The 15039-nt window shown below is 21.1% G+C and overlaps 6 protein-coding genes across 6 annotated transcripts; 4 read left to right on the top strand and 2 right to left on the bottom strand. All coding sequences in view use genetic code 6, as the record gives it.

The window, feature by feature from the left end:
* Nucleotides 1-701: 701 nt before the first annotated feature.
* On the top strand, nt 702-1331 carry TTHERM_00939030 (START domain protein; the record flags this gene model as incomplete). Its single annotated transcript, XM_001031078.1, has 1 exon — nt 702-1331. The coding sequence occupies one exon, from the start codon at nt 702-704 to the stop codon at nt 1329-1331; it is 630 nt and encodes a 209-aa protein (XP_001031078.1).
* Nucleotides 1332-1981: 650 nt separating this feature from the next.
* Nucleotides 1982-5075, bottom strand: TTHERM_00939020 (insulysin, insulin-degrading enzyme; the record flags this gene model as incomplete). Its single annotated transcript, XM_001031077.3, has 5 exons — nt 1982-2223; nt 2284-3305; nt 3364-4175; nt 4234-4845; nt 4911-5075. 5 exons carry the CDS (start codon nt 5073-5075, stop codon nt 1982-1984), a joined length of 2853 nt encoding a protein of 950 aa, XP_001031077.2.
* A 1103-nt stretch (nt 5076-6178) lies between these two features.
* TTHERM_00939010 (START domain protein) lies at nt 6179-6805 on the top strand (the record flags this gene model as incomplete). The annotated part of the gene is made up of 1 exon (XM_001031076.3): nt 6179-6805. One exon carries the CDS (start codon nt 6179-6181, stop codon nt 6803-6805), a length of 627 nt encoding a protein of 208 aa, XP_001031076.1.
* A 677-nt stretch (nt 6806-7482) lies between these two features.
* On the top strand, nt 7483-7986 carry TTHERM_000939009 (hypothetical protein; the record flags this gene model as incomplete). The annotated part of the gene is made up of 1 exon (XM_012799682.1): nt 7483-7986. One exon carries the CDS (start codon nt 7483-7485, stop codon nt 7984-7986), a length of 504 nt encoding a protein of 167 aa, XP_012655136.1.
* A 1043-nt stretch (nt 7987-9029) lies between these two features.
* TTHERM_00938990 (START domain protein) lies at nt 9030-9647 on the top strand (the record flags this gene model as incomplete). The annotated part of the gene is made up of 1 exon (XM_001031074.1): nt 9030-9647. One exon carries the CDS (start codon nt 9030-9032, stop codon nt 9645-9647), a length of 618 nt encoding a protein of 205 aa, XP_001031074.1.
* A 1104-nt stretch (nt 9648-10751) lies between these two features.
* TTHERM_00938980 (transmembrane protein, putative) lies at nt 10752-11792 on the bottom strand (the record flags this gene model as incomplete). The annotated part of the gene is made up of 4 exons (XM_001031073.2): nt 10752-10781; nt 10840-10976; nt 11037-11488; nt 11539-11792. The coding sequence occupies 4 exons, from the start codon at nt 11790-11792 to the stop codon at nt 10752-10754; spliced, it is 873 nt and encodes a 290-aa protein (XP_001031073.2).
* Between the last annotated feature and the right edge of the window lie 3247 nt (nt 11793-15039).

The following is a 15039-nucleotide window of genomic DNA, read 5'->3' as shown; positions in this document are numbered from 1 at the left end:
AATAAAATGTATTTATTATATAATAATTTGTAACTGGATTGTTATACTTTAAACATAGATAGATTTATTATTGTTTTTATATTTATGTAGTAAGCTAATAAATTATTTATTAAATATAAACAAATTTAAACAATTAAATTTACTTAAATAAATTAATTCCATTAAAATTAACCCTTGGATTTTATCAAAATAAATCGATCAAAACTTTTGATTATGAATAGAAAATTTTTTAAAATGGAGAATAGTCAATTTTATAGGATTTACTGTATAATAATATTTTGTTGTTTTAATATCTTATTAATTAAATAATTGCTAAATAATTTAACAAGTTTTTATTTTTATTTGTTTTTTAGCTTGTATTATTTATCAGCTTATTAAATAAAAAAATCATTCATTTAAAAATCAAAATTTTTTTAAATAGCGTCATTTGTGAAGAAATCCAGTTTTGGACTTACATTTTAAATTCAATTAAAATCTATTGAGAATCAAAATTTCTTTATATTTTCTTTTAATAATATATTGTATAAACTAATTTAATGAAAAACTAAGTAGAAATTCTTAACATATATTTTATGTTAGTATTAATTTAATGAGTTAATTAGACTTTATAATCATCAAAATTCTTCACTTTGTTTTTAATTTGATTAAAATAAAAACAAATAAATATCATTCGTTTTAATTATTATCTTGAGGTTAGTAAAATGATAGAAAATAACTACAAAGAAATTATTGAAAAGGCTATATAGGAGAATTTATAAATAAGAGAAAATTAAGATGGGTGGAAAGAATAAATGAATAAAGAAAACTTTAAAATGTCATTTAAAAAATATTTAGACCATAAAGTTAACCTTTCTAAGATAGAATCTATTTTGCCTGTAAACTTAGAGAAAGCAACTTAATTCTATTATGAGCGTTTAGATTTGTAAAAGCTATGCAGATCAAAATGCATTAATTTTGAAAATATAGAAACCATAGATAAGGATACTTACGCATTTTTATTTAGGACTGAGCAAATCTTAGTGATCAGTGGTAGAGAGATTATTGGAGTATAACACAAGAAATAACTTAATGACAATGAAGTTTTAATTGTCAGAAGCAATATTCCAAATCACCCAAAAGTCACTCACACTCAAACATAGGAAGAAGTAGTTCGTGCAGATTAAGTAGTTTTTTCAATATTTTTAACAAAAATAGACGATAACTCTACTAAATATTTAATGTATTCTCTTATGGATCCCAAAGGAAAAATTCCAAAACCACTTATTAAACAACTCCTTCTTAAGCAATACGATGTCTTTAAAAAAGAATTAGTAGAATTATAAAAGATGTGAAATATAAATAAATAAATATATAGATAGATAGATAAAAAGATAAAGCTCATAAATAAAATCGACTTATCATCACTTGAAATAGAAAATTAAATAAATTTATCGTTTTAAAATAATTAATTAAAAATTAGTAAAATTGATTTTGTTAAAATGAATTTTATTTTAAATGTTTGTTTGTTTTAAACAATTACTTTATTGATTAAGTGTTTATTAATCGTTAAAATATAATTAATCACTAATTTAAATAAATGATCAATTATAATTTTAGCTGCTCATTCATAAATACAATATAAATACATAGGTAGTTTACCTAGTTTTTTAAATAAATTTATAATGACAAAAGAAAATTTGTTCTATATCTGTTTGCTATAAAGATCTAGGAAAACTAATCTAGGGCTTCTGAACCCAATTAAATACTAATTGAATCTATTCATTTTTAATTTTTTAAATTTTCTTTAATGATTTAAAATACTTGTTTACTTCTTAAAAAAACAACTTTATAGATTAATTTGAGTATTTATTAATCATTAAAAAACAATAAATTACGAATTAAATTATAATTTTAGCTTTATATTTCTAAATACTTACATAAATAAATACATAAAGTTTACTTAATTTTTTAAATAAATTTGGAATTACAAAAGAAAAACTGTTCAAAGTCTAGAATAAAAATCTGGGAATAATGAACTAGAGTTTCTGAACCCAACTACTGATTGAACTTGTTCAATCTCATTGTTTTTAAGTCTTTCATCTTTTATTTTGTTATTTTCTTCTAAATGGTTATTGCTAACAAAATGGATATCTAATTTCTTCTTTTCCTCAAAGAAAATTTAATTGAAGAGCTCTTGAACATCTTGTAATGTGACATTTTTAACTTCACTAAGAAGTTGAATTCCTATTTAATTAATTTATAAAATTTTATTATCAAATTTTTAATAAACAAAAATTGAATTACTTCTATTGAATAGTCTCTAATTATTTAATACTTCATCCCAATTATCATTTGCTTCTTCGAAAATACTTTTTGGTTTTTAGCTTAAGTTAGAAATAATTGATTATCTATACTACTCAAATTCAGCATCAGTAATATTGCTCATTCTTTCTTTGAAGTTATTTAAGAAAAGCTCTATCCTTTATGATAAATATTAAGGAGATTTAACATTCGATTATATCATAAAGATGAACCCTAAAACAGCTCTTGTAGTTGTAGACAAACTATGAACAACATAACCAAGTTGTTCGTCTGTTCTGAGTTTTTCAAAGAAGGGTGTCTTTATTATATTTGCCAAAAATTGCATCTTAAGCTCATTTTATATTGTATCTTTTTTATATTGATACAATGAAACTATTGCTGAGTTTGTTTCATGTGAGCCTAAATTTTTTTCCCAGAACATAGTTTTCTGAGGTAATTAGATTGCTCTAATGTCAGAAATTTCAGATGGAGAAAGCTTAGTGGCATTTTTTGCTTAAAATAATATGTTTTCTGATTCAACAGTAAAGTTTTTGACAATTTCTTCTGTCATATTTCCCTAAATTAACCACTAAAATGAAAGCTTTTACATGAGATTTTTTTAGAATACCAAATATTCATCAAAAGTAGTTTTTTCAAGAGTAGGTTGCAACTCATCTGGATTTATTCCATTAGTTATAATCAATGGTTGAGCATAGTTAAAAATGAGCTAATATGGCTACATTTTTGAGATATTTTAGTATTGTCTCATGATTCTCTCATATTATATGTCAAATTTAGTTTTATCAGTTTAGTTAAAATTAGAAATAATTGTGAAAATTTATTTGAGGTATTAAGGTAAAGAATCATTATAGCCACCAACACTCAAAATAAGAGCACCATCTACAACATTGAGTGATTATCCTAAATAAGCCATTTCAGCCATATAACTAATTTCTCTCATTTCTTCTTTTAATAAAGATATCCAAAGTGCGAATAAAATCTAATTTTTGATACCTTTTGTTTGCCTTTTATTTATACAAGAAAATACTATTATTGAGTTGATAAATTATTAAAGAAACTTACTAATTGAAGCTGATTTTTACTTTTACACTTGCTTTAGGTTTCTAGAAATGATTATCTTATTTAAACCATACCTCTGAGAATTCTTCATTTCTAATTAAGAATGGATATTAAGGTAATGTGTCGATTTCCTTAGTAAACAAATCCATGTTTTTAGGGAGAAAAGTATTAGGTTTAATTAAATCATGAATAACATCAATTTTGGGATTTAAAAGTATATTTCTAAGTTATTCATTAATTTGTTCGACTGAATACTGAGTTCCATAAATTGGCTCAGTTAATTAACATTCTTCTGCAAATTTCTTAGAAATAAGAGTGATACGAACATTTTCGATGTTAAATTAGTTAATAGTGTCTTAAATTAAATTCTTGTCATACTATTCGTTTAAGTATGGTTAAACGAGGACTTCTTCTATAGGATAGTACTGCATACGACTTGCAAGAGAAAGAGAATAGCTTTCAGGCTTTTCATTATCTTTGTTATCAAAATTTAACTTGCTTAACATTTATATCTCATTAAATACCCATTCTTGAACACCTTTTTCTTTAAGCATCTGAATATAAGAAAATAGATATTATAAAACTTATTCATAATTCTCAACACCTTTATTAGTAAGAGAAATTTCAATATTCATACTGCTCCATAAATTCTACTCATTTTAGTTACCTGCTGAGAGCTCAACAGCTAATCCATTCTTAATCAGAATACTCAATAAACTATTTTCTCCTTCATGACCTAACAAATGAGAAAGATAAGAAGCTGGATTATTCTTATAGTACTTTCTCATATCAGGGAGAATCCATTTAATTGAAAGCTTTTTAAAATTTTAAAATAATTAAAAAACTGTTTAAAGTAGAAATTTTATCTATTACTTAATGAATATCTTTAATAGGAACTACTTTCCATAAATTACCCAAATTTTCCTATGTGAAAGGCAAAGCTTTAAAAGAAGGAGGTAGTAAATCATTGTTAGGAATATCAGAAAAATAATTTTAGGCCCAGTTTTCCATCTAAGCAATATCTTTGTTGGAATAAATAACTAATCTCATTAAATTTGCTGAGTAGTATTTGTTATAAAATTAGATCAAATCATCTCTGATTGTGGGATGGCTCAATGTTTATAAATTTCCTGTTCCAAATTTGCAGAATTCAGTGTGTTTATGAGCTGAACTTCTGAAAAGTTGTAAGAAACGCCATGAATCTTGCATAATATTTTTTTGATGTTCGCTATCAACAGCATTCATTTCTTTTTCTACACAAGCTTCACTGAAAAGAGGCTTGACAAAAAATTAAGAAAAGCGATCAAGTGCACCTTCAATTGAACTATTTTAACATGCAAAATAGTAATTTGTTTCCATTTAGCTTGTGTAAGCATTTGAATAGCCTCCATTTTTACTGAGGTAATCGCTGTATTCACTTTGATTTGGATATTTTTCAGTTCCCATGAATAACATGTGCTCTAAAAAATGAGCTAAGCCTGGTCTCTTTATTTAATTAAGAAGTTATCATGTTAATTTATTTACTTATTTAAAAATTGTATATAAATTACATCAATAGGGTCTTATAAGTGACCTACATTAACATTCATGGCTGCTGATGATTTATCAGCCTTCTCATCGGAAACTAATAAACACTAAAGTTTATTTTTTAAAGTTATAGACTTATAATTTCTAAGGTCAGAAGCACCTTTGATTATTCTTTATAGTGTACTCATATACTTTTGTTTATTTAATAAAGGTAAATATGTTTTTAAGATCTTATTTTTTATTAAATAATTAAATGATAACTACCTAAATAAAAAATAACTAAGTTTAATTATCAAGAAATTTCTCAAATAGCAAAAAGGTTAAATAAAAAAATGAGCAGAATTTTCCTCTCTTCGATCAGAAAAAATCATCCTTGTTTTATTATTCAAATTCGATTCTGGTAGTCTAATTTAAATAATAAAATTTAACTGAAAATATTTATTTATTTTCATTAGTAAGCTAGTTGAGTAATTTATCAAAATTGATTAAAAATAGTCTTCAAAAAAATGAAAATATCTTAAAATTTTATCATTTAATAAATCATAAAGGTAGCAATTAAAAAGCAAATAGAATAAATTAATATATTTAAATTTAAATCACAAAATTTTATAATGTTAAAAATATTAAAATATTACATTTCAATGTCATTTATAGATATTCACCCACTTTACAAGCTATTATATTTTTATTAAAATTAGTTTTTATGTATCAATCTTTTAAAATAGTATCAAAATGCTAACAAAATACTTTAAAATTTTTTCTTAACTATAAAATTAAATATTGATTTTAAAATTGTATGTAAACATTGAGTAATATACAAATCAGCAATATTTTAGTTTTAAATTATTAGTAAGTAATAAGATTATATTTTTATTTTTTAAAAGGGAGTATCTAACAATGACCTCTAACAAATTTATTTTTAATTATCAATATGAATTTCATTTAATTATTATGTCAATTGAATGATAGAATAAAAGAGTTTCTAACAATGATTAAATGGAATATAAAAGATTAAAAATTTGAATTAATGTTTTTAAAAATAACTTTATTAAATTTCAATCTACTTTAACAAAGTAAATTGATTAAATTGGTATGTAATTTAGAAAAATCATGAATATTCAATTTTAACCTCAATATTAAGTGATGTATTATCCTTAAACTAAATTTTTTAGAACTTGTTGATATTTGATTTGTATCATTTTTAGAATATTAATGAAGCCATATAATTTAAAAAATTATAATGATTAAATTAATAATATTATTAAATTAATCTTTTCTATTAAAATTTCAAATGAATTAAGAAATTTACCAAGAAATTTTAGATAAAGCATTAAATGAGACTTAAAAAGTTAGAGAATCTAAGGAAGGTTGGAACTTTATAAAGAAAGGAAAGTACTTGACTCTTTCCAATACATAATATAAAGATCTAAACTATAAGATGGTTAAATTAGAGGGTATAATACCTGTTAATTATGAAAAAGCAGCTGAGTTCTATTTTCATGATAACTAAGCTTAAAAGAAAGTTAGGAATAATATTGAAGAAATAACTAAAATCGAAGAAATTAGTGAAGAAACCTACATAATTTTAGTAAAGCTTAAAGCAAAGTTAGTCATAGTCAGTGCTAGAGAAGTTATTGGCGTTTAATCTATAAAAAGGCTCAACTAAAATGAGATTGTTATTTATAGAGCAAATCTAAATGAGCACCCCAAAGTACCTTTTAAAAAAAATGTAATAAGATGTGAGGGTAAGATATATGGGATATTCTTAACAAAAGTGGATGAAAATTAAACTAAATTTGAAGCATATCTAATACTTGATCCAAAAGGAAATATTCCTGCTTTTGTAGTCAACTTTGTCACTGAAAGTTTACTCTCAGAATTTGAGAATGACATTATAAACATCATTAAATAAAAATGAGAGATTAATTCAGAAAATCTTAAATTCATTTTATAATTAATTATATTATCCCGAAATTGTTTATAAATATTAAGAATATAGATTTTTTAAAAAATTATATTAGATTTTTAATTCATATATTGACTTTTTGTTTATTAAACCAAAACTAAATTATGTTTTAATTCTACTAAAAATGTATTTTTTGGTTGTATATAAATTTAGTATTTATTTTTCTTGACTTTTCCTTAAAAATTTAGTTGATTAATTAATTTTTGATATCATAAATTATTGATATTATTATTACAATTCGTTTTAATCAGCTCATAATTTATAAATTTTGATTAAATTTACAATGATGCTATATTCTTCTCTTTATTTTTCTATTCTTTTAAATCTATTAATTAAGACTTGATCAGAACCCACATTTAATTAAAGTAAATTAATTAATTTCAATGAATTCTGATTTTATCTCAATAAAGTTTTATCTATTCCAGAATTATAAAATCTTAATTAAGAAATGGTAATATTAAAAAAGAAATCAAGCTGGACTTTTAAATTCTAAACTAAAACTGAACAAAATAACAAAAATTATTTATAAAATAAAATAAATCAAATAATAGAAAAACACTGTTTATCTAAAAAAATGAGTGGAAAAAAATATTCCCACATTATTAAAGGAAAAATTGAGGAACTTTTTTATGCAAGATAATTAACTAATGGATGGAAGATTTAAAAAAAAGGAGAGATTTTTACTCACTCTACTATCAAGTATCATTAACTTGAACTACCTTTAAATAAAATTGAAGGTATTTTACCTACAAATTACGATAAGACTGTTAATTATCTCCAAAATTGCTATTAAAACAAAGAAAGAAATGAAATGTGTGGTTCGTTTGAATTAACATAATAAGTAGATGAAAATACTATTGTTGGACATTTACTAAATAAGGGAAAATTTATATTTAGTCCAAGAGAATTAATTGTAGTTTAAAATAGACATAATATTTCAGAGAGTGAAACCCTAATTACAAGAGCAAGCATAGAAAGTCATGAGAACATAATCCCAAACACTGATGCTGTTAGAGCTGAAGCTAAAGTTTATGGAATTTTCCTAAAAAAGCTTAATGAATATTAAACATAGTTTGAAGCTTATCTCATTATAGATTTAAAAGGAAATATACCAAACTTTGGCAACAATATGATGATAGATAAATATTTAGAAGTATTTGAAAAAGATATAAACTATATTAAATCACATTGATTTATAAATTATTTGCAATATTAAGTGTTTATTTATGTTAGTTGATCTTCTAATTACTTAATTATTATAAACCGAATTCTATCTTCATATTAAATTCTAATCTCTAGAAAAGTATTTTTCTATTAAATAAGATGTTTCTAAAAACATAAATAATTATTATAAAAAAATTTTAAAATTATAAAAATAAATTTTAATTTAATGATAAATAGAGGAAAATTTTAGATGCCTTTAATATATTTTTTAAATATTTGAACAGTGTTAAAATATTGTTCTTTTAGTAAGTACTATGAAATTTAATTATGCTTCGTCAATTTTATTGTAGTTGAAGCATTAGAATAAAATTTTTTATTTATTTTATTAATTTTTAATGTTCTTGTTTATAATAAAAATTTTACAAATCCATTTAATTAAAAAGGAGATAATAAATAATTTAAAATCATTTTTTATTTAAATAAAGCTTTTGTTATTTTAAAAATAATTTGAATAAAATTTAATATCTTTAAATTGTTTATAAAATTTTAATCCTTTACTTTTTTCACCTTAATTTTAATAATCAAATTTAATCAGAAATTTTTTCTTTACTCTGATTATTTTAAAAAATCAATAAATTCTTATATGATTTAAATTTATCTATTTTTAAAAATATATGAAGCAAATAGAAAAATCACAGTGTCTGAAATGTACGCAAACAGATAAGCTTTTAGATAGGAAATTATTTTATTTTATTAATTATTTTCATAGTAATATTTGAATAAATATATTAGTTATGTAATAATTTATCCAAAATGTCTTTTATCCATTTATGAATGTAGCTATCTTTTTAGATATAGATTAAAAATAATATTTTCTTTCAATTTTTAGATTAATCTAATAAATGAAATAGAAAAAAAGTCTAATTCTTATTTACGAGTTTTTTTCAAATGAGCAAAAAAATAATTAATAAATCAATAAAAAAATTACTATAATATCACAAATAAAAATAAGATGTTCTCTAATATTTACTCAAAAATTATTGGTAATAAGATTTAAGAATTACTTGAAATTAAAAATAATTTACAAGGTTGGAAGTTAGAAAAATAAGGAAACATTTTATCTTACTTCTCATCAAAGTATCATAATAACTAAGTAAATCTAGCAAAATTCTAAGGTGTGATTCCTGTAAAATTTGAAAATGCTGTTGAATACTATCAAGATGGTTTATAAAATCAGTGCAGATAGAAAAATTGTGGTGATTTAGAGTATCTTGAAAAAGTAGATGATAACACTCTCGTGACTCTAGGTAAATTGAGGGGAAACTTTTTGTTTGATCCAAGAGATTTATTGACTGTATAAAATAAACATTAATTAAACAAAGACGAAGTGCTTATTACAAGATCTGATATTAATTCCCATCATTTTTATGTCTAAAATCCTCATACTATTAGAGCAGATACTAAAGTATATGGAATTTTTTTAAAAAGATTAGACCCTGTGAATACATACTTAGAAGCTTACTTTTTATATGATTTAAAAGGAAGAATTCCTGCCTTCATTCAAACTTCAATGATGAAATATAATTATGAGGTTTTATTGAATGATATAGGATAAATGAAATAATTATGAAAAATAAGCAAAAAGATAATATAATATTAATTTAGAAGAAATATCAATTAATTAAATATAAATAAATATATGTGTGCACTCAATTTATAAAATTTATAATTTAAAAAAAAAATAACTCCTAAAATAACTTACATTTAATTTAAAATATATCTACAAAATATAATTTAAAATATGAAAACAAATTGGAAAAATAAATGAAATAATTTAGTCAATCTATATTTTTTAAATCAAATTATTATGATTTCATATTTTATTAATTTTAACTTTGATTATTATCAAATAATTTAAATTAATACTGTTTTATAAAGGTATTTTTATTTAAACTTTAGGTTAATATATCATTTTAACTGATAGTATTTTCTTATATTAGATTTTATTTAACATTTATCTACTTTTTCTTTTATTTTTCTTTTTCTTACAGTTTGTTTTTTAAGAAAAAGAATGCTTCTACTGCTAAGACGATAATAATATGCAGCGTTAAGTATAACATTATAAATTGAAAATTAATTAAGAAAGAGTAGCTGATTTTATCTAATATTAAAGCATAATCATTTATATTAGTCTTGTTTCCATAGTAATTCAATAAAAAGAATTATATGTATAGCCCTAACCAAAGTAAAGAGTCAATAAAAAAGTAAAAATTAGTTAACTTAGGATTAAATGGCATTAATTTGATAATTATTATGAATTGTGTCAATTATAAGATTATAGCTAAAATATTTGATACCATCCAATTAAAGCCAAATTATATAAAGCAAATTGGTACAAGGAAGCACTCATAAAATAAATAAAATATCATAAAATTTCTTCTGAATCTACATTCGAAAATAGCCTCGTTTTATATTTTCTCTCTAGTAATCTCAAAAAAATTGTACTTTTTATCTTTAGATATAGGATTGTTAAGAAATTTATACTAATAAAACAGTATTAATATTGCTATAGGCAAAAAAAATAGAAGTAAAGTAATTTATATTCCTATATGATTACTGTCAAAACTATAGTAAAATTATTTAATTTACTAGTTAATTCCAATCATAAACATAGCTAATGCAAGTTAAAAATATTAAATAATGAAACCTGAAAATAATTTATTATAAACCAAACTCAGGATAGGTTTAATTCTTTCATTTTTTACTTTTTAGAACAAGAAATAAAAGCTAATAAAAGCAAAAAAGCATATCAAAAATAAAACTAAAGCTTAGCCACTCGTTTACAGAATATTGTAAGAGATATCTAACTGTTAATATCTTAAATTTTAGTATTCACTGCTATTTTAATTTATTAAAGCAAATAAATTCAATTTTTAGAACTAACTAGATGGACATTAATCTAAATATTAATAAATTAAATTAAAAATAATTCAAAAATTAAAATCAAAAATTTAATTACCTTTAATTGCACTTAGTGGGCCATATATTTATTATGGAAGAACCGTGTTTACCAGAAGAAGATAACTTAACTTAAAGCAAGTTATACCATTAATAGATATTCCTATACTTGATGTTGATATTAGATTTTACACAGAACTTAAGAAGGTTGTGCTAGCAAAAGCTGCCTTAGATGAGGTTTGAGCTTACTAAGTGACTTGAGTAACAACACTTTAACTAAAAGTACCAGAGTTATATGATAGGTATAGCTGAACGCATTTTTAGTTATCTAGTTTATATCCATCTTAGCAAATACAACTTTAACTATCTATCATATATCCATTGTTTGTATCACAAACTTTGCATAAATTATCCTAATGGAAATATAAACCATCTTAACAAATTAAGCAATTTGTGGGTAGAGTTCCGTTGCAAGTTTAGCAAGATTAATCACATTAAATACAGATACCATCTCTTTATTTTTGAAATTATAAATTTATTTTTTAATTTTTTTAAATATTTACTTCTCAAAGTATCCGAGACCACAAGTAACTATGCAGATTCTATTTGACAATTAATAATTAGGATTGCAAACTTTGCAACTTTATTTAGTAGAATCTAAATATTCAGAACATCCAGGTATAAAATTGAATAATTATTAAAAAGAATTCAACTGATAAATACAATTTGGAGAGCAAATGGTTGCAATATATGTTAATCCCTATTAAATAAAAAATAAATTAAAAATATCTATATTATTTTGGCAATTTACTTACATAACTAAAGCGAAATCTCTACTAGAATCTTAAATTATAAATAGTATAAATTTGACCTAATTAGCTTTATTTCATGTCTAATTATCCAGATTTATGATTGTATGTAAATTCGAATAAGGAATCACTATTAATGATAAAATTCTATTTGATAGTAAAAATAAATTTATTTAAATTAATGTAAATAAATAAATAATCCATAATAAATACCTTATGCTAAAAAAGATTTTATTAACTAAATGATGTATGTGCTATATTTTAAACTAAATTTAAAGTCTCAACATCATAAACCATAAAACTGTCTTTCATAATTACTATGATAAATGATTTCTATTATTAATTTATAATTTATTTAAAGATTTGCTTTAATTTTAATAAAAAGACATAATTAAATTTATGAAGTTAAAAATTTTAATCAATTTTTATAAATTTATTTTTTTTATTTAAAAAATATTAAAATCATTATTGAATAATTCTTAAAATAATAAAAATTTATATTTTTTATTTCAATAATTTAAAATAAACTGATGATATTAAATATTACTTCAAAAATATATGAAAAATAAAAAATAAATCTTTGAAAAATCAATAATATTTTTAAAAAATAATCAAAAAAACTTTTTAATATTATTTAAAAAATATTTTACATTTTAAAAGTCGATAATATCTGAGTAGTTAACTCCAAACTAACCTGCTTATTAAACATTGACTTTTTGTAAGACTTTAATTTAATTGTTTGCTATTTGAATTTTTACTATTTAAACTCTCCCAAAAACATAAATTGACCATTTTCTCTAGATTAAAAAAATAAATAATTAATATTTTTTCTATTTAAAATTTATTAATATTACACTAATTATCTGAATATTTACATTTAATTATTGCATATCTATTGTATAATAATTTCCATCATCCAATAACATCAAATCACCCATTATTATGAAGTAATTACTGTTACAGTAGGTATTTAAATTAGGAATATTTTAACTAATACGAGTTATATTATTAGAATTAAATAAGTCTGAAAATGTTGGTGAAGATACTATATAGTTATTTTTTTAGTTATTTATTTCAGAACACATCAAGTAAAACATTTATCCCTTTTATTTATTCAAATTTTAATAACATAAAAGATGAAATAGTTTTGGCTTTAAAATTGGTTGTAAGAAAAGTTATTGTAAATGCACGTAAAAAATCAAAATATTATTACTATTTTTAAGACTTGGTAACTTATACATGGGAATTTCAAAGCTGGATAAGAATTTTATTAAATAGATCCAGAAGAGATTTGCTCTAAGAGTGCCAAATCAATTATAAAGTAAGTAGTTTAACCTTATTACGTTAAGTATAGTTTGTTCTGTTTTAAAAAAAATTTAGATTTTTCAAATGACTATTTAAAATAATATTATTTACATCAATAAAAAAGTATCCTACAAAGCTGTAATCTGTAATTAATACCGAGCTTAAGCTATAGCTATGCATAATTCTACCTTATTCATCTATCGTACTGTAAATAGTAGATTTAGAAGAATCTACGTATATTATCGAGCTTGTTTCCTTTTTATTACATATATTATTTAAAGAATAGTTTAAATGAAAAAATAATTTTACCTAAATAAATAAGACATACATGTTGGCTAGATTTATTGGAAGTTGTTCAAAACTTAAGCAACTGTAAATAATAGTTTATAAAATAAAAAATACATATTTTATTTTCATCGCTAATTTTAGAAATCAATCTTATTATTTTTTTGTTTTTGAATTATTTAGAAATAAAATTATCATATGCCTTCCTACTTCTTAATTAATTATTTATTTTTTCTTTTATTTTAAATCAAAATCAGTAATTAATGTGAATATAACATAATCAATTAATTAATTAATCATTCAACCATTCACTCATCGAAAGTAAATCTTGATTATTAAGCTGAAAGCTAATTCAACCTCATAATTAAGCACTTTATACATCTACTCTATATTGATAACACTTATTTTTATTAATTTTTTATGTTACAATGTTACACTGTAAAAGAAAAACCAATATTTTCATAATAATTTACTAATCTCATAATTATTAAATCTTCTAGTCAACTTCTATGGGATAAATATATTATTTACTGTATTAGAAATTTATTAATTTGATCTGGATATAGTACAAAATTTATTAAGGACTAAATAATCTTACAATATCCAAAGAAAAATAATAAATAATACTAAAGCGAAATAGAAAAAATTTTTTACATCTTTATAAAAAGGTTTTTTAAAAAGCAAAGTTCATAAAAATTTATTTTACATAGAAGATTTTAAAATTTTATAAATTTGATTTAAAAATTTAATATATCTTTAAAAAAGTAAATAATAATAGTATATCGAAGTATAAAATATATTCATTTCAAAAATATTGTTCATTTTCTAAATCAAATTTAGTTTTGAAAAGTAGTTTAATATATAAAATTAATTTGGATAACAAATTTGAAAAATACTAACTTGAACTAAATAAAATTAATATAAGAAATTTTTTTTGAAAGCACTATTAAGATTTATTTGTCAAAGATATTAGTTTATATCAATTACCTAAAAATCTGATTTTAGCTTTTAAAATTAAAACTATAAAGTTTCTTTTACTTATTTTGACTTAATGCTTAAATTAAAAAATATAAATAGATATATTGAATATTAAAAACAATACTAAAAAATGATAATGGATTTATATTTTTTTAAAACTATTTTAATCTAATTCGATTATTGTTTTAAATAATATAAATTTATTTAATAATAAATAAATTATTGGTAAGAATAACAAATAAATTTTATAGAACTAAATTTGACTCATAATTATTATTTATATACAAAATTTTAGTCATTAGATAATTTATCTTAATTTTATATTAATTTATATGATGTTTAGGTTATCAAATTTTACTTCTTAGATTTGCTAATAAGTAGAAGGATCATTTAGGATTTTTAGTAAATATGAAGAATAAGTACAAAATACAAAATTAAAATTCTCCTTAATTAACACCATCTCAAAAAAAAAAAAAATTTTTCTACAAATTTTTGTGTGTACTCAATTTATAAAATTTATAATTTAAAAAAAATAAGGTATCTTAAATTTAATTTAAAATATATCTTACAAAATATAGTTTAAAATATTAAAACTGGAAAAATTTAATAATTTAGTCAATCAATATTTGTTAATTCAAATTATTATGCTCTCATTTTATTAATGTTACTTTGATTATTATCAAATAA

This window comes from Tetrahymena thermophila (genome assembly GCF_000189635.1).
Source record: "Tetrahymena thermophila SB210 genomic scaffold scf_8254436, whole genome shotgun sequence".
Lineage (NCBI taxonomy): Eukaryota > Ciliophora > Oligohymenophorea > Hymenostomatida > Tetrahymenidae > Tetrahymena > Tetrahymena thermophila.
Note: the sequence above shows the minus strand (reverse complement) of the source record. Positions and strands in the feature narration are given on the sequence as shown.